The 17,917-nt window shown below is 31.7% G+C and overlaps 3 protein-coding genes and 1 long non-coding RNA gene across 7 annotated transcripts; 2 read left to right on the top strand and 2 right to left on the bottom strand.

The window, feature by feature from the left end:
• Positions 1–58: 58 nt before the first annotated feature.
• Positions 59–2,467, top strand: Pex11c (peroxisomal biogenesis factor 11c). Of its 2 annotated transcripts, XM_083094847.1 has the most exons (5): positions 59–455; positions 927–1,239; positions 1,483–1,661; positions 1,808–1,882; positions 1,996–2,467. In XM_083094847.1, the coding sequence occupies exons 2-5, from the start codon at positions 1,009–1,011 to the stop codon at positions 2,201–2,203; spliced, it is 693 nt and encodes a 230-aa protein (XP_082950973.1). In that variant the 5' UTR covers positions 59–455; positions 927–1,008; the 3' UTR covers positions 2,204–2,467. The 2 variants fall into 2 exon arrangements, with proteins under 2 accessions (XP_082950973.1, XP_082950974.1); XM_083094848.1 differs by lacking the exon at positions 59–455 and having other exon boundaries at positions 1,095–1,239; positions 1,553–1,661.
• A 2,283-nt stretch (positions 2,468–4,750) lies between these two features.
• On the bottom strand, positions 4,751–13,872 carry Orb (polyadenylation element binding protein orb). 3 transcript variants are annotated; one of them, XM_083094742.1, is made up of 12 exons: positions 13,305–13,872; positions 11,066–11,390; positions 10,649–10,800; positions 8,835–9,100; positions 8,230–8,359; positions 7,804–8,128; positions 7,201–7,430; positions 7,033–7,125; positions 6,790–6,955; positions 6,510–6,637; positions 6,340–6,420; positions 4,751–6,248 (listed from the first exon to the last, which is right to left on the bottom strand). In XM_083094742.1, exons 1-12 carry the CDS (start codon positions 13,323–13,325, stop codon positions 6,108–6,110), a joined length of 2,058 nt encoding a protein of 685 aa, XP_082950868.1. In that variant the 5' UTR covers positions 13,326–13,872; the 3' UTR covers positions 4,751–6,107. The 3 variants fall into 3 exon arrangements, with proteins under 3 accessions (XP_082950868.1, XP_082950876.1, XP_082950884.1); XM_083094750.1 differs by having other exon boundaries at positions 8,230–8,347; XM_083094758.1 differs by lacking the exon at positions 13,305–13,872 and adding an exon at positions 11,877–11,972.
• Positions 12,714–15,064, top strand: LOC145968992 (uncharacterized). Its single transcript, XR_014437936.1, has 3 exons — positions 12,714–12,832; positions 12,967–13,165; positions 13,262–15,064. It is a non-coding gene; the product is annotated as an uncharacterized LOC145968992 (long non-coding RNA).
• Positions 13,996–17,644, bottom strand: Cdc16 (cell division cycle protein 16). Its single transcript, XM_083094783.1, has 11 exons — positions 17,487–17,644; positions 17,107–17,276; positions 16,880–17,032; positions 16,604–16,768; positions 16,292–16,451; positions 15,965–16,217; positions 15,816–15,895; positions 15,655–15,744; positions 15,198–15,507; positions 14,714–15,069; positions 13,996–14,608 (listed from the first exon to the last, which is right to left on the bottom strand). Exons 2-11 carry the CDS (start codon positions 17,209–17,211, stop codon positions 14,322–14,324), a joined length of 1,959 nt encoding a protein of 652 aa, XP_082950909.1. The 5' UTR covers positions 17,212–17,276; positions 17,487–17,644; the 3' UTR covers positions 13,996–14,321.
• Positions 17,645–17,917: the final 273 nt, after the last annotated feature.

Below are 17,917 nucleotides of genomic sequence, written 5' to 3'. Positions count from 1 at the left end.
ATATTAAATTATACAATTAATGAAAAAAAATCATTTTATAATTCTTTTTAAATTGAAAAAGAATTACATTTGATTTACATTTAAACATAACATCGATCGCGTATACGATCGCACGATGTCGCGTATGTCACATGCACGGTCACATGCTTCGCCTACAGCTCACGTGACTAACAATAAGTGATCAGCTGTGCGTAGTAGAGCATAGTACAGAGATGCCAGATTGCAGACCCAATAGCACGCTTACAGCTGTTTTTGCGCTACAATTTGGCAACTCTGGCGTAGTAGCCACGATCTATTTTTCCTCTCCCCTCCCAACCCTGGCTGTCATTCGCTAATCGAGCGCGTTCGCCCGCGTAATTTTGCGAGCGACAATAACTCCGTGTAAAATCGACATTACAGGTAGTACCGATTCGTGACGTAGATAAATTTTTAGATCGGGCATCTCATGAATATATGTAAGTAACAACTAATATTATATTTATACATATAATAAATAGGATTATAAGTAATTTACTTATAATAATTAAAATTTAAATCCTTTGTAAGTACACACAATTATTTTTATATAAATAATACAGTGTATTTTTTGTTTTTTTAATGCTTTTGTTAATTAAAACGCAATTCCGAAGAAAAAATTATAAGATACAATTCTAAGTATATTCATAACTTTAATGCATTTTTATAAAATTGCATAAAATGAAATTTATAATCTTAATTAACTTTAATTTTGTCTAAGATTATCCTCTTAAAGATAATAATATTATAGTTGAGATTTATTCTTTGACATTCCTTCTAACCTCTTATTTATATTGTAAGCAGAAACATCAATTTTCTTATTTATATTCTTCTTGTTTAAAAGTATTTAATTCGCTTTCTATTACAAGATTCTTGTTTTATAATGAAAATATTTATAATTTTTGTTACAGCAAGTTGAAATAACTGGCCAATGTTACAAATCACAAAGTGCCTTAATTAATTCTTTAACTTGTAAATATATAAGAAACTGAAATGGATCTTTCACTTATAAATGATTATTTGAAAACATATTCTGGTAGAGATAAAATGTTACGAACCCTTTCTTATTCGGCAAAGTTACTTACTGTATGTACTTCATCAAAGAATACTGAAAGAAAACTCAAGACTTTTGGAAGCCAAATGAGTGAATGCAGAGTGATGTTGCGCTTATTAGATGATCTTCCAACACTTCATTGCATAATGTCATATGGATGGGGAAAAAGGGTAAATTCTTGTTTATTTATACAATAATGTAAATTAGAAATTGTCCTCATATTGTTAAAAATTAAAATATTACCTTGTTTATTTATACAATAATGTAAATTAGAAATTGTCCTCATATTGTTAAAAATTAAAATACTACCTTGTATAGCTGAAAGTTTTATTCAACGAATACTGTACGGTAGATTTATCTTACGTTCCTTTTCTAAAATCATTAAAATTTCATACATAATCTAATTATTATAGGAACCTGACTGGTTGATTAGATGGAGTCAAGTGATACAAAATGTAATAGATATAATTTATTCTCCTATAGAGCATATTTCTTGGGCTGGTCACCATAATATCATATCAATCAATAATGACAAATGGGATCTAGTTACAATTTGGTTTTGGATAGTTTCTTTAAATCTGTCTTTAATTAGGTAAATGAAAATACATTAAATTAATTTTTTTGCAAAGTATAGTTTCATGCACAATAATTATTAATACGCATCTTATAGGTACATGCAATTTTATTATTATATAATAAAAAAATAAAATAGCCTTATTTAACAAAATATTATTTCAGGTCATTGAGACTATTCCAAAAGCTTCAAAAATATAAAGCAAATGTGGAAAAAAATAATCTTGATGTAGCATCACAGTAAGTATTATATTATTATGATTTTTTTAATATTATTCTGTATTTACGATAATATTACTAAGAAAACTTTGAAAAAAAGTAAACTTTATATATTCCTTCTATTGAATATATAGAAGCACATTGAAAGAGATCAACGAGCAACAACAAAGTACATTATTGATATGCACACGTCTTGCATTGGATATTACTTATGCGGTTAGTTATTTACCACCAGGCGTATTTTGGGGAGGCCGTTTAAAAACATGGCATGTTGGTGCACTTGGCACAATATCATCGATAATTGGGCTTTACCAGGCTTTTAGTCAACGACTGAAAAGTTGAAAATATTGTTAGATAAACTTTTATCATTATTTGTAAAAAAAATGTTACATTGATTGTAAAAAATATGGATTATGGGACTGTATATATAATAACATAAAATTATCAATTATATTCAGGTTTATACATATTTTACTATATATATTTCGTCAATAAATGTAAATTTTGATATAAAAATAAAATAAATATACAAAATGTTGTATATATATTTATGTAAATAATATACGAGTGTATAAATATGTATAATAAAAAAATTCACATGCTAAAGATGTAACCGATTGATTTTGAATTTGATTTTTTCGATGTGATATTATATATAATATAATATTTCAATATCAATACGATTGAAATATATCAAATGGCTACATTTTTAATCAAACGTGAACAATGAATAAGATTTAAATTGCACATTAACTGCATAATGGATGTAAGTATCTTATATTAAAAAATATGAACCTATATTAATTTTTTATTTAATTATATTGGCTATATCAGATTTATACAAGTAGCAAAGTAAAACTTTTTATTTTATATGTTATATATCAATAAGGATTATTATATTATTTTGCAGTGATTAATTTTTAAACGTCATTAATAAAAGCTACAGAATAGAGGAGGCACTTCTCTTACCTGAGCTTAAAATAAAATACTTTAAATCTATCGATGATATAATCCACAAATCAATTTAGGTCTTATTATACCAATATTGATCGACACTATAAACTTAACAATTTATATTAAAAAATAGTTTGTTTTAAAATAAGCACTTTTATTCAAATATAATTATATGCTTAGATTAACCAGTGCAACATTTTGCCTAATTCCTTTAAAAACTAACATTTTTCAAACATTATGTGACAACAATCTTTTTCCCTAGTAATCAAATTCTGTCACATATTAATCATTCTATATTAATTAGAATAATTCCTATATAGAAGAGTAAATATATAACATTAAAAAATATTCTCTAATGAAGCTTAATTCAAAATCAGTGAAAATGGTAATATATTATTGTACTATTTAAACATATGAAATCATTAAGGAATACAACGGCTATTAATCATGTCGTTAATAAATATATCGTGATATCATATTTATTCTCTCGTACTATCATTCTCCAATTGATGTTACATGACCTAGAATTCTTTAGCATACCTAAATGATAATTAAATGTACTTATACAGTTTTCAAAAAGAGCTTCATATTTTATTAATTAAACAATTTATCCTAATAGAATTCAAGCACACAATCTATCAATCGTTCTCTCAGAATCAGTCATTTAATTATGTAATTATATATATAAAATTTGAAGGCTATTGGGCGTAGAACGCACGCGTAATTGGCACTTACCAAAGAGATTCGGGTACTTACATATAGCTAAAAAGATAATTTATATCTGCCATGTGAAAAAATTTGTGAGAATTATGTTGAAAGGCACGACTCATTAAAACCTTTCCAAACAACATACTATAGATTATTAAAATTTGTTTCGGATAAAATTTCTTCTGTTGAAACGATTAATGCTGTCGTTGCATACATTGATTTATAGATTAATCGTAATTGATTAATCGTCATTGAAATATATCCAAAACGCTTTGAGAAAGCATGTATGTGTATATATATATAATACTTTTATCAGTATATATTTTAAAGCACTTTTTTTTATAATTGCTTATATATGTAGCAACCACGTCATTCCACATATCAGTGGACCATATACATGTGATATATTTAACGGAGCGTATATATGTATATGTAATTATATCGTATATATATTGTCAAAATGTTTCTTGGAGAATATTAGCTTTATGCTTAACTGTGACCAAAATTCATTATTATCACTTAGATGAACAGTCTTAAACTTCTTTTAGTAATGGATCTTTACGTATTTGCATATTTACTGCAAGGGAAATTGCGCGCAGTTGAATATATAGTATCAACCTTACTTCCATCGATTTAGATTTTATTTTCTTAATAATTTATCGTTATTCGCCGGTCAAAACAGGCATACAATTAAAACTCAAATATGAAATAACTAAATATTGTTCCAATACTTTTAACGCAAAAGTAAACGAATTAATAAGAATTAATCAATAAGAACGAAATGTGTGTAAAAGGTTGTTTCAACTATTTCGGCCTTGTAGTCAACACATTTTCTTCTGTTTAGTGTAGAAAGATTAAAACAAAGAGTAAAATATTATTATACTTAAGTTAATTTTTTTCAATTAATTAAAATGTAATAAGGTAGATTAAAATACATATATAATCAATAAAATTATACTTAATAAAATATCATCAATGAAAGTATGATAATCGAAGGAATTTTGTATCAATATACTTTCTCGATGATATTTATCACTTGCAAGACTAAAACAATACTTGGTAAATTATTGATAATTTGTTATAAAATATGATAGGAAAGGCATGTCCATTCTTGCAAATCTAAAGAATGTTGCATCAATACATTGTCTCGATTCACCACTCATAAGGGTGAAACAATTATTGGCAATTATTATGGCAGAAGAGAACAAAATAAAAATAGGCATCAGATATTTGCAAAAATATGGCCTTTAATTCAACAAAATTGTATCAAAACGGGAAAAACGTGAGTAAAGGATGAACTGTATTCAAAGAAGAGAGCTGCAACACAATTATACATATTATAGTAAGAAAAAAAAGAAAAAAAAAATAAAAACGAATTCCCTACAATCCGCGCCAGAATCGTAGACCATGTACTTCTCCATTTCGTCAACCGTTAAACAGTCCATATGAGCGAAATATCTATGACAGCCGCTCGCTTCGGCTCATAATACAAAAATTCAATCGATTGCGCGTCAGTAATCGCAACACACGTTTACTACTGCAATCGAATATAGAGATACATTGTAATCTAACGTAAAATTAACAATGTTTAACGTCATTGACAAGTATCGTAATGGAAAAACGATCAGCGAGTTATATATAGCATACTGTCTCCCGTTATATCACATTAATATCGAATATATATTACGCGCGCAATATAATAATGACAAATAATTACTAGATAATTACTTTCGCCACTTTTAGAATAATCTTTTTAGCATTATCGTTAACAGTTCGTATTGAATTAAGCGTAATACTTTAACACGATAAACGCATGATGACAATATTATTATAGATTTCCTGAGAATTCTACGCGTTTCATTGAGCCCAGCTCAAATTACCATAACGGAGCCCTATCATCTCGCGTAAAAAATTATTGTCATTGCGAAAGCCAGAATGAGACTCTCACGACTTTAACAAAAATGTGTATACGCTATATGTCTGTTATATATACGTATATACACGTGTGTATGTGTATATGTACGTATTCTTATAATGCACAATCATGGCTATAATCTAGCATCTACTGTACTTGGCACGATAGTATTATTTCGCGGTAAAAAAAAAAGAATCGGTAAGAGAACCTGTCTCTCTAAGTGAACATACATATATACTAAATAAAAGTACATCATTTGCGTTCGAACGTAGTAAGAACTGCGTTCGCAATAGGAACTTTTTTTTTACAAACATGATTTTTTAATATTTATCTTGTCCTTTCGCACGCACGGTAACGATAATAAACCAATCGTTGCGCATCCGCAAGCTTAATCAGCGGTATAAATCGGCATGTGTCCCCGTATCATTGGAGTAGTCCTAGCTGTCCATGGCTCCGCGATAAAAACTAAGTCTGCACCCTGTTACCCAATGTTCTAGATCAGGTGGCGCAACGTCGGTTAACCGAAAAAGTCAAAAAGGAACAAAAAGGAGAGGAAGACGACGAACGCAAAGCGAACGTAAAGCGCATGTACTAAATTGTGACTGCGTGTGTACAAGACCTTGTCGCTTCCTTCAGATCATCGTCGTATTTGACATACGGAGACGTACGTTAGTTGTTTAGTCCGAAATTCGGATTCAACCCTATCACTTGATTAGTCTTTGAGTTCCTTGTCAAGGGTGTATGATGTGACATTGAGTCCACGGAATGTTGCCATTGCCAACAACTGCGGCAAAAATACCGGAAACAAGCCTAAACATAAATATAAATATATACATATACACGAAAAGATTTAAGTTATAAAAATTAATTGTATAGAATTTATTAAATTGTTTTCACATACCACATCACGACAGAAGTAATGTCCTTGTTGTACAACACATCCGGAGCATATCGATTCTTCGATGTACGGGTCCACTTGTACCTGAAAAAAACGTAAATATAAAAATATATAATCTTTTTATATAAATTAAATATAATCTTTATTATACATAGTCTTGGAATTCGACATACCTTTTTCGTAAATTTGTCAGTCTTAATTTCTATGAATGAAGCAGTGATCGCTTTAAAATACGATTGTTTCGTACTGAATGTAACGCGGCCAGAACCTATCGGATATTTATGCTTATCGGTATCGATACCTACAATAATGAACTTTATTAGTTTTTAACGTAGGATTATATTCGAGGTAATTGTATGACATATAAATATACAAAATATATATAAAATGTGTATAAAATTTCAAAAATAATATTTAAACGAGATAAATGATAAAATGGTAACAATTACACACCCGCATAAATGACTCCATGAAAAAGATCATCCATGACTTTTGCTAATCCTGCGGCTGTTAGCATTCCGTGCAGCGCACCAACGAAGACCGTTTTATGCGCATCGAGTCTTTGCGATGAAGATTTAACATAGTTACTATTCTCGAGGATCCATGGAATCACTTGTACCTGAAATTGAATATATATATAGTTATAAGAATTTAATTTTAGTAATATATGTTTGAAAAAATATACAATTAACGTACATCTTTTGGCTTTGAACGCTTGGATATAATTTTATAATACCATCTCTTTCCATTGGTAATATCATGAGTGCAGCAGGACAACATTGCTCTGACCTGAAAGAGATATATTAATTATACAATCTTTATATTATATCCAAGATCAGTAATCGAATGTTGATAACCGCGCACCTGTTTCTCAGATTCGAATATAATATACGCATATCCTTTTGGCTGAGCGGATGGCGCCTTTGTCGGCCATTCGACGCGAACCGGTCCGAATTGTTTGAATGTTGAAATTAAAATGGCTTCCGTAACATCCCATGGTACACCTCCCAGAAATACTTTAGGTGAATAAGCGACTGGTTCCTCAGTACTTTGTGGCAAAAAGCCACTCCATGTGCATGTGGGATAGCAATGTGCTGAAATATATAAATAAATTAATGTGATTGATTACGGAATTTTTTCCCACAAAATTTGCATCTATATCTAGCTTAGTAAAATTTTTTTTACTTATAGAGTCAAAATTTCGCAAAAAAATTATATCATTCAAAAAAATTTACGATATTTAATATTTAAAATATATGTAGATTTTATATTTAAAAGTTTTATTATAAGATATTCTAAAATTAACAAATTATCTATTACGTAAAACATGGGTGTAAACTTGTCTGCAAATTTCGTATGATTAATTTGGGTAATTTGTATCATATATTCGTGTACAAATAATGATAATAATAGTAATTGCAATAATTTCTTGTACAGCGCAAATAGATATAATATATTAATACATACCTGCAGCATTTCGGTGGGATCTTGCTACTCGATCGAGCGACACTGGTGGAACCAATCTACGCGCGGCGCTTCCAAGACTAGTACAGCAATTTTTTTCGTGATTTAAGAGAGAATTGAGAAAATTGCTGCGATTTTGCCCGATTCCGTGATGATGCTGGTAATAATGCGAGCTCGTTGGATTTTGTTGTAACGATGACAAGTATTTTTTTACAGCCATACGTTCGAATGCCGTTCTGTTGTTGGGGCACGTGTTTGTCTTCGATATTATAGAGTCCAAGGATGGCGGAAAGCAAGAATTTGATGAGGAATTCAGCGATAAACAATTCTACGAACAAGAATTTCGAGTTACCGATATTTAGCAAAAATAATGTAAAGAATCTTAGGCAATAAAAAAACTTTTGCGAAAATAATAATGCTCTCTCTCACCATTATTATATCAGATAAGGAACCATCCGCGCTACCAATACCGCTTGTCTCTGAATCTGCCGGTGAGTTGGAACGCGAGCCGTTACATCCCAGGAAATGAGAGAATTCTAGTGTTGGGCTGCCGCAATCACTAACGTCAATAAATTATCATTTGTGGAATATACGAAATATATGTGAGAATTTAATAATCATTCAACAATATTTCGCATATGTAGTCACAAAATATAATACATATTCACAAAACATATAATTTGATTAATAATAATTTATTATAATAATTATTATAATATTCTAATATTTATTATAATTATTATTATAATATATAATTATTATAATATTTAATAATTAATAAATTATATATTTTATAATTAATAATAATTTATTAATTGATAGAATTAATATGTGCAACACGCACACACAATTATACATAATTTAAAATTAAATATCAAAATTTAATATTAATTTAAATGTCTTTAGAAAAATTATTTTTTGTACTCGAAATAAATATGATAAATTATTTTATATCGTGCACATTTTATACTTTTGAAATACACACAATATAATGTTTCATTCTCGCTATCTTTATCTTCTGATTTTTTTCTTACCTGTATGGAGTAGAGCAACCTCGTATAGGACGGCCAAAGTACGATGAATCGATGGGCGATGATGAAGAGCCGGGATATTGAAACGATAATCGGCTAGTCGGTGAAGACGGCGTGTTTGTACTATTACTGGCAGTGGAAGAATAGCTGTAAAGATCGGAGGTGAAGCTGCCGGGTGTGCTCGGACTGCCGGGAGTGGCCATCGAATTCGGCGAGCTCGGAATATCAAGGCCAGATGAATTCGAACAAAAACCATGATTTCGATGGCACTGTAAGTAAGTATACGTAATTAATACAGTAATTGCACAAGTTATCAAAATCTTTATTCATTTTATGCTCTCTCGTACATCATAGAATAAATATAAATCGTTTCTCTCAAAGTTAACGTTATGCAAGATAAAATCATCGATATCTCGGTGAATTCAGAGATCTCAATATATCACATATGTAAATATAAAAATAATTTCATCTATATTTGTACCATCGAAAATTGAACTTGGATGTAATACGTTTCGTGCTCCAGTTAAGTAACATATCTCGGAATTTGCGAGGTACTAGAAAGAAGTATGGAATTCGCTTTGCGCACATGCGTTTCAAAGTACTTGGAATATGTCCAAATTGAAACGAAGTATTATGCGATATATGAGAGGACGCGGTGTCTTGAAATGGCAGCGACTTTGCGTCGGCTTGAATTAAAGGGAAGAAGGGCGTTCTCTCTAATAGAGAGTCGTTTGGCTCGCATGAACCAGTCTCGGTCATCGAAACTATCCTAGCACTCTATTCATTTTATCCGGATCGTTATATTTATATATCTTGAGTCAAATTATTAGAAATCTGAATTTTGTTTCGCGGAATATTTGAAATGTATATTCAAATATTTTATCTAATTGATAATTAAAGAAATATAAGTGATATAAATTAAATTTCTATTAATAGAAAAATTGTGATTCGAAATTTGCCGGAATACATATCGTTCGAGAATAATTCTGAGAGGCATTTAAAATATATAATGCGATATGATGAATATCAATAAAGTTAAATTTTAGAATAGGAAAACACGAGCAAGGAAATAAGATAGTTGGAGTTATTCCAACGGGATAATCATTGTTCGAGTTATTGCACCGTCGAGGAAATTCTTCCAGCACAATATGCTTTATGTTACGTTTATCATCTTTATTGTCATTCTGTACGTAAAGCTTGCTGAAATTATTACTGCAATCGCGTTTTCTTATCAAATCGTTGTCAAATGTGTTCTTATTTTATAGTGGAGAATAATCTTTCGCGAGTAATAGCAACGGTATAATTTTTTCGTGAATTAACGAATTCTCAAAAATATTATAACAGAGCAAAATATAAAATGTGAAATATAAAGTATGAAATAAAATAATAGTTTTGAATTAAATATAATTATATTACGAAAATTTTTATTTGATTACACTTTGCAGTTTGTCGATATTAAATTGCGTTCTTATTTGTCAATTAATAGATTACGTTATCTTGAAGTAAAATGCGATTTCCACTTATATATAATATTTTACATTTCGATGATATAAGTTTTATCACGATGCGCCAATCGAATATTAACTCCTACTGATCCACCTACTCTCTATTGCCTCTATCCAATTGTAACAAAAGCCGCGTTAAGTATCTTTCTCATGCATAATTTGTTGCGTTATATTATATTATTAATTAAACATATCCTCGCAACGAATAAACTTTCTCACTCTTAATAAACTTTCTCTTCTCAACAATGTTATAGAATCTTAAATTTTCACTGGAATAAACCTCAATAGATAGATATGCGTATACATTTTTACCTCATGTTGCTGTTGTGAAGAAGATCCCTGGGTTTGATCATAATTGCCAAATTGATAATTACGATAATTCGAAGAACCAATCGTCAGTTGATTTCCCACCAACGATCCTCGAGGCAAACCCAGTCCGAACATATCCGAAATTGCGCTGTCGCCTGCGTGTTACAAAAAAAAAGGAAATAATACACTCACTTACAAAGCAAAAAATTGCACAATAACAGATCTAATAAAGATCCAGAAATAAGTTTAATCGTTTTGCAAACAAAGAGAAAAAGTTAAATAATATCCAAAGGTAGATCAAAATTTTTAAGATAATTCTTTAGATAATTTTTTAGAGTTCTTTATCATCAGCTTTCATCGATTTAACTTGAAGAGTACACCTAAGTGAAAGCAAGCAGGATAAAAAATGCTTCATCTCACCATCAATGCTGACGTTCTTATCGGATTGGGAAGAGGAAGAAGCATCCTGCGAATAATTCGGAAGGTGCGTAGGCGACGGCGGCGGTGGTAGATCGATCAATAAATTGTTGATCGATTGTAACTGATGCAATCTCTCGCGCTCTTGGTCGCGTTCCTTACCGCGCTCTCGCTCGCGAGTTTGGCTCAGTTTGCGCAGTAGCAGCTTGCTGCGTTCCCGGTTCTGCGTCGCATCTTGATGCAACGGATCCTGATGATGCATCGATGATGGCTCTCGATCGAATTCGACGTCCGTTTCGTCGCTCTCGTCGCTCAGAGAAATGTCCGTCTGCAAAATCGATATTTACTAATCAGTTTCGAAAGCCCCTGATATTTTACAATCGCGAATTTTTAAAACAATATCGAGATATTGATTATTTCTTGAATTGTTCTGAAAAAATCTCTTCAATACAATCAGTGAATTTAAAAAAAAAAAAAGATCGAAAAAAGATCGAAAGATCGTTGAACTACTTTAACTAACAAAAGCTGTAAAGATATTTAATGTGTAAATGAAGAATTGACTTGAAGGAAGTGGTTTTTTGTCATAATCTGACAAAAGAACTTCAGCTGGAAGTACAAATACGCGCTATTATCTTCGTAGAAAAAAAGGGAGCACTCCTAGTATATCTTACATAGTTCAAATACTTAAACTTCTATTAAAAAAAAACTCTTATTTTCAAAACCCGCGGATAGCTTTCGAGATTTCGGTTGTTTAAAACTCGAAAATTGTTGTTTTCGACTCGATTCGCGATATGAAACGTGGTATATTCCTTACGGTATTTCTTGCCTGGCCGATATCGTTTGTTCCAGACCTCGTGATCGTAACAACGAGCAAGGAGGCCTGAATTCGCGCGCGACGTTCTCGGTACGAACGACGCCGATCGACTGCGCGTCGCGATCGAGGAACGAAAACAGCGCGCCTCCTGAAGGACGCCATGATGCCGGCTGTGGCGCGTTTGTGGAATTCGCAAAAAAAAGGAGAGAAAAAAACATTCTTTAGAGGAATGAAGTGGGGAAGAATATCGGGAAACACACATTCCACGACTTTTCCCAGAATTTTGGCTTTTCAATGACGAACCGAGTTTACCGCCGTTTACTTATACACGCGATGATTCCATCATCGTGTTTATACGTCACCGATGACGCAATCGTAGTCTTTTACTGAAATAATTTTGCAAGATTCTCTCCTATTGTGTGCGTGAAATCTCAGGATTATCGTAATATGATGTGAACAATAATAATATTAATAAAAATGATAATAATCTCTTATATTAATATTGTAAAATAAAAGGAATTACATGTTTGTGAACTTTTTAAATAAATCATCTTTTTTTCGAGAAATATGAATGAGAGAATAAAAACTTGAAATAAATCTCTAAAATGAATATTGAAAATAAATCATTTAATTATGAAAGTAAAAATAATTCTAAATAATAATGAATAAATAAGAGAAAAAAATTGTACTACTTGAAAATTTATGCAATAAACTCGGAAATATACATTTCATCGGCATTTCGTTCAAGATTCGTAAATCCAGAACACGTGTCCACTATCAAACTCGGCAATTAACTCACCCTCGTACAAATCGATCGACCCAAAAATTTTTGGCAATCGCGCACGAATGCATCGATCCCATTTTCTTCCATGAGTATCACAAATGTATTCGAAACAATATCTCAGAAATGTATCGAATATATATTCGCCAGGAATATAAAATTCTCTCGCGTACGTGTACGTATATTATAGCTTCGATATGTATGTCGCCGTGTTTATTTACATTTGCTCGGCATAGGACATTCCTTTACGATATATACCTATCTATGTCGTCCATGTAGCGCATCGAATTAATAAACGAGCATTTCCAGCGCATTAAAAGCCTAAAAGAAGAATAAATGAAAGATTTTAAAATCATCGGAGATAAAAGTGAGCAATTGAATCCACCGAATAGCGGAACCGATCGGTTTTTGCTTCTAACATCCTTGAAATGTCGTGACTTTGTTCAATTCTCCATCTACGTATCAGCACTTACGGAGCAATATAATTCGCGGAATAATATCACAATAAGTATGATCAAAAATATATATATATCAGGCGTTTTTTCCTGTGAATTAACAGGAATTATTTCATGTTAAATGAATTTAAAGTCGATATTAATTCCAGATATAATCGGGTCTTAATCTTGCGGACGGATAACGAGACTTACCGGTTGCATTAGCGTGGGCATGACCGTGGGAAAAATTCGTCAACGGTCCTGTCGCGATTTCCGAGGATGCGTAGATTCAGCTGATGATACACGGCTCGCTCCCACACGGATTCCAGAGACACGAACGAGTGAGAGCCGCCGACTGTCGTCCGCCACTAATAACAACGCGCGATAAGCTTCATGTGTTGCACGTCTCCCGAGAAGTTACGTGCGAATGACGATGATAAACAGCAGCGGCGGCGGCGGTGGCGGCGAGGGATGATTCCTCAGGATGAAGGATCCGCCCGGTCACGGTGGGAGATTTTAACACGTCGCGGGAAGCGCATTCGTCGCGCTGTCCGCTCGACGTTCCCTGCCAAGTCTTCCCGATCCTTTACCATTCACTGACGATGGTACAACGATGGAACGCCCATTCCTCCGTGCTATACCACCCCGAATGAACTAAAGATTTCTCCCCGCTCGTATTTTCTCTCTTTCTCTCCCACTCTGTCTCTTTTCCCTCGCACGCACGCTCCATCGAAGATGGTCGCTCCGCAACGATTCGGAATCTGATATATCGTGCTTAGCTTTATTATTTTTATTATCTTTTTATCCTTTCACATTCTGTCATATGCAAGAATCTAAAATTTAAAACAGCGAAAGAGCTAAAAAAATAAGTTTAGAAATTTTTCCAAAAAAAAAGGAAGACATGAAAGAAAGACAATTTATATTTCACAATGACAGATTCGTTAAATCTGAACTTAATTATTAGAATTGTCTTCGCATCCTTTATTTTTCAAGCTAACACATGTTTGATATATGTAAGTTGATACAATATCAACGAAGTAATGTATCTTGCCAGGAGGAATTCGCGCGTATAACTTTGTAAGATGTATCAAAACTAGAGTATATAAAAAATGTATATACATTATTTACATTATCATTTTAATACGCCGAGTATTACATACTGCGGAGAATAAATATGCTTTAAGCAAAGCTATTTGCTTCATACGTTGATTGCGTAAGAGATTTATAGATTTAATTATATTCTATATGTGCGGTCGATGAATCCAACATTTCGACCTCGGAAGTATCGCCGGTCGAATAATTAACGGCGTCTCGTGTCTGCCGTTCGAGTTTTCCAGATGTACTATCTTCTCGGATCTTTCCCATTTTGCCGGAATTTTCTCCCCAACTGTTGGAGAACAGAATCACTCTTAATTTATCGATGTCTTGACCATTTGAACTATTGCCCACATTGCTGGAATTTTCTAATCTGACTTCGCTGTCCTCAGATTTGTATTTCGGTATTTCCGTAGGCGCATCTGAAAAGATTTTATTCGTAAATAAATTCTACGATTTTATCTCGAGCTTACGATGTAAAAAATTGAATCGCTTATTGCAATAACAATTGAATTGTTTCCATGTACCAGGATACGGTGGTGCCTCATCAATCAACTGTTCCATTACGTAACCCAACATAGTTGCAGTAAATGTGTCGTCCCTTCTGAGACCGAGCGCTCTATGAAAAGCATCTACTGCTTCTTGTATGTTACCCATTAACGCGTGAATAAAACCGATCGATGAGTAAGTCGAAGGGTTTAATGAATCCAAGACTAACGCCTGTTGATGATACTCTAATGCCTCGTCGTACTTTTTCATTTTTCTACAAGTGTGCCCCAAGTTATTCAATAATGCTTCCCATTTACTGGGCAGAATCACGTTTCTTACATCGCCCTGAATGCTTTTCATAGCTTCCTTAAATAATCGTTCTGCATTTTTGTAACTGTGTTTAACAAGAATAATTTTTGATAATTTATACGGATAAATTGAAGATTATATCGTAATTTTTCAAATATAAATGATAAAACGCAATGATATTGAATATCAAAAAAAGCCAGAAATAATACTTACTCTAAATTGTAAAAACATATAACGCCCATTTCATGTATCACAAACGGATCGTTCGGTGCTATTCCTTGAGCTTGTTGAAAGAACTTGTCAGCCAGTTTTAGATTATTCGTCAAACCACACTCTAATCCAATATACAAAAGTGGAAGATGACAACCTTTCATTAGTTGTGATGCTTTGAAATAAGCAGCCATTGCTTGATCGTGTTCATTTTCTACTGCAAAGGAATGTCCATATGCCAACCAAGCAGGACCAAACAATCTGTCCAGTGCTGTAGCCTTTGCTAAATATCTTCTTGCTTGGTCGCTTTTGCCTTGAATATGATAATATTGTTGAAAAATTTCTGTTTTATTCACAAGCATTTATTTAAAATTCTTACTATCGTTTTTTATTTCAATATTTTTCATTTAATAATATTTAATTATATTTTAGAAATAATTATTAAATAGTAACTAGGTACCTATGGTGTAATAATAACATCCAACTGCAAACCATGCCAAAGCCATTTCCGGATATAGATCAACCAATCTATGCGCCAGATAAAATAAAGCTAAAGAAGAAATAAATCTTGTTAACAAATTTAAATATTAACATGTCTTTTACAATAAGGTGTAAACATACCATTAGTCTTTTTAAGCTCGACTAAGCAGGCAATATGCACTGGAAGACACGAGTTGTGATACGGATCCTTTTTTAAGATTCTGAACATTAAAAATGTCATGTTGTTTTGTTATACAAAAATATTTCATTATAGAAAATATGTTACTTACATCTCTGTGAGTGAGAAACATTGATGATAATCACAGTTATAATATAATCTTTCAGCCTTTGCAACTTGCATATCTAAATTGTCTGCTAATCTGTCAGTGACGCAAATTCCCATTACATTACATGTAATTAATGATTGCTTTGTATTTGGTTCTTGATATTTTTTTAGTTTACTATCGTACAATAGTCGTAGAAGTTCTGCTTCACCTTTCATGCATTGTTCAGCAAATGGTAAGGATTCCAAGAGTTCTCGCTCTAAAACAATTATTATTACATTAATTTACTTAAAAAAATAATAATAAAATTCAACTGCACGGTCAATATAATACCTTCGGAGGCTGAAAGCATTTGATTTTGCACTAAAGCTTCAAATGCTTCATATGAATAAACATCACATTGTAGAGCTTGTTTATAACATTCTGTTGCTACTGCTCTATTATCCATCGCTTCATAAACTCTTCCTTTTACATATAATATCGAACTTTGAACCTACCAGAAAAGATTATATGTTATCCTAAATATTTATATAACGAGTAACTATGAATAGTATTATTATAATAATATTATAATATAAATTATAATACTATTATTTTGCAAATATATATATATATATATATATATATATATATATATCTATTTACATTTTTTGGAGCATCTTGAAAAATATCCATACGATCCGTAAATGTAATGCCAGCTTGTGTTATATTGGTGCATATTTCAGATTCGTTAATAACTTGAAGAGCATCATTATATTCCTTCGCTTCTAATAAACATCTCACAGTTAGGTAGTGACACATGACATCAGTCTGTAACAACAAAAACATCATTGTTTAATTCAATAAGTTATAAACATGTTTCTTCTAAAGCAAAATTATAATTACCATATATTCTAAAAAATCGACAGTTATTAAAATTACCTTCTCTAATCCATATCTTTTTATGAGATGCGCAGCACGATGGTATTGTTTCATGAGATACATACATTGCGCCAGAGTGCATACATCTTTTGGATCTTCATTACTTAACGATACTACTTTGTCAGCCCAAAATAAGGCGGCACTGTACAGATGCTAAAAGTAAATATAACAAGTTAGATGTACGCTTTATACCATAGATATTTGCTATTTCATTTAATAAAGCTTACCAAATCGATGTACGATCTAACTAATTTCCTACAATTTTCCAGATCAATGCTCTTCTCATCTAACAAGTTATGCATGCTATCGTTATCACTATCGCGGTGTGACATATTTACTTAATTTTAAATTTAGACGTATTTTTTTTTGTAGATTTTGCTTTCAACTCGAAAGTTATCTATACAAGAGAACTAGGTTAGGACTGACACACTTGACACACAGATAATTAGATTTCTAGTAATAGAAAAGGGTTTAGGAAAACTCAAATTCCTTTTCAAATAAATTTTGTTCGTTTCAATAGCACTTTTTTGCATTTGTTCTTAAAATGCGTACACTAATTCTTTCAAGAAAAAAAGATTAAAAGATTAAGAAAACAGCTGATCTCTACTCGATAAATTTTATACTGATGGGCTAAAACTTCATCTGGCACTCTCTTTCTTTTTCTCTATTTCTTGAAAATGATATAAACTTCGGAGAAAGATATAAAGTAGATAAAAAGCGCAAGCAAAATAAACAATTCAATTATTATTTTGAACAGCTGATTATCTCAACTATACGCTTGCGCATTACGGCTACATTTGTAACCAATCATTGAAGAGGAATTGTGAGTATAGTATGAATGACATGTTAAATAATTGAATAAGTGATACTTTATAATTGAAACCGCGCAATTAATTAAAATTTAAATAAATAAAATTTTATATAAAAATATTATATAAAATATTAAATTTCATTATATAATTTAATCATACATATATATATTTTATATAGAAATAAAAAATTAAAATTTTGAATCAATTCTAATATTTGTATGTATAC

Source organism: Camponotus vicinus, unplaced genomic scaffold (assembly GCF_025532165.1).
Source record: "Camponotus vicinus isolate PSW18456_S1 unplaced genomic scaffold, iyCamVici1.0 SCAF_1, whole genome shotgun sequence".
NCBI lineage: Eukaryota > Metazoa > Arthropoda > Insecta > Hymenoptera > Formicidae > Camponotus > Camponotus vicinus.
The sequence above is the reverse complement of the archived record's forward strand: the minus strand, read 5'-3'. Positions and strand labels throughout refer to the sequence as shown.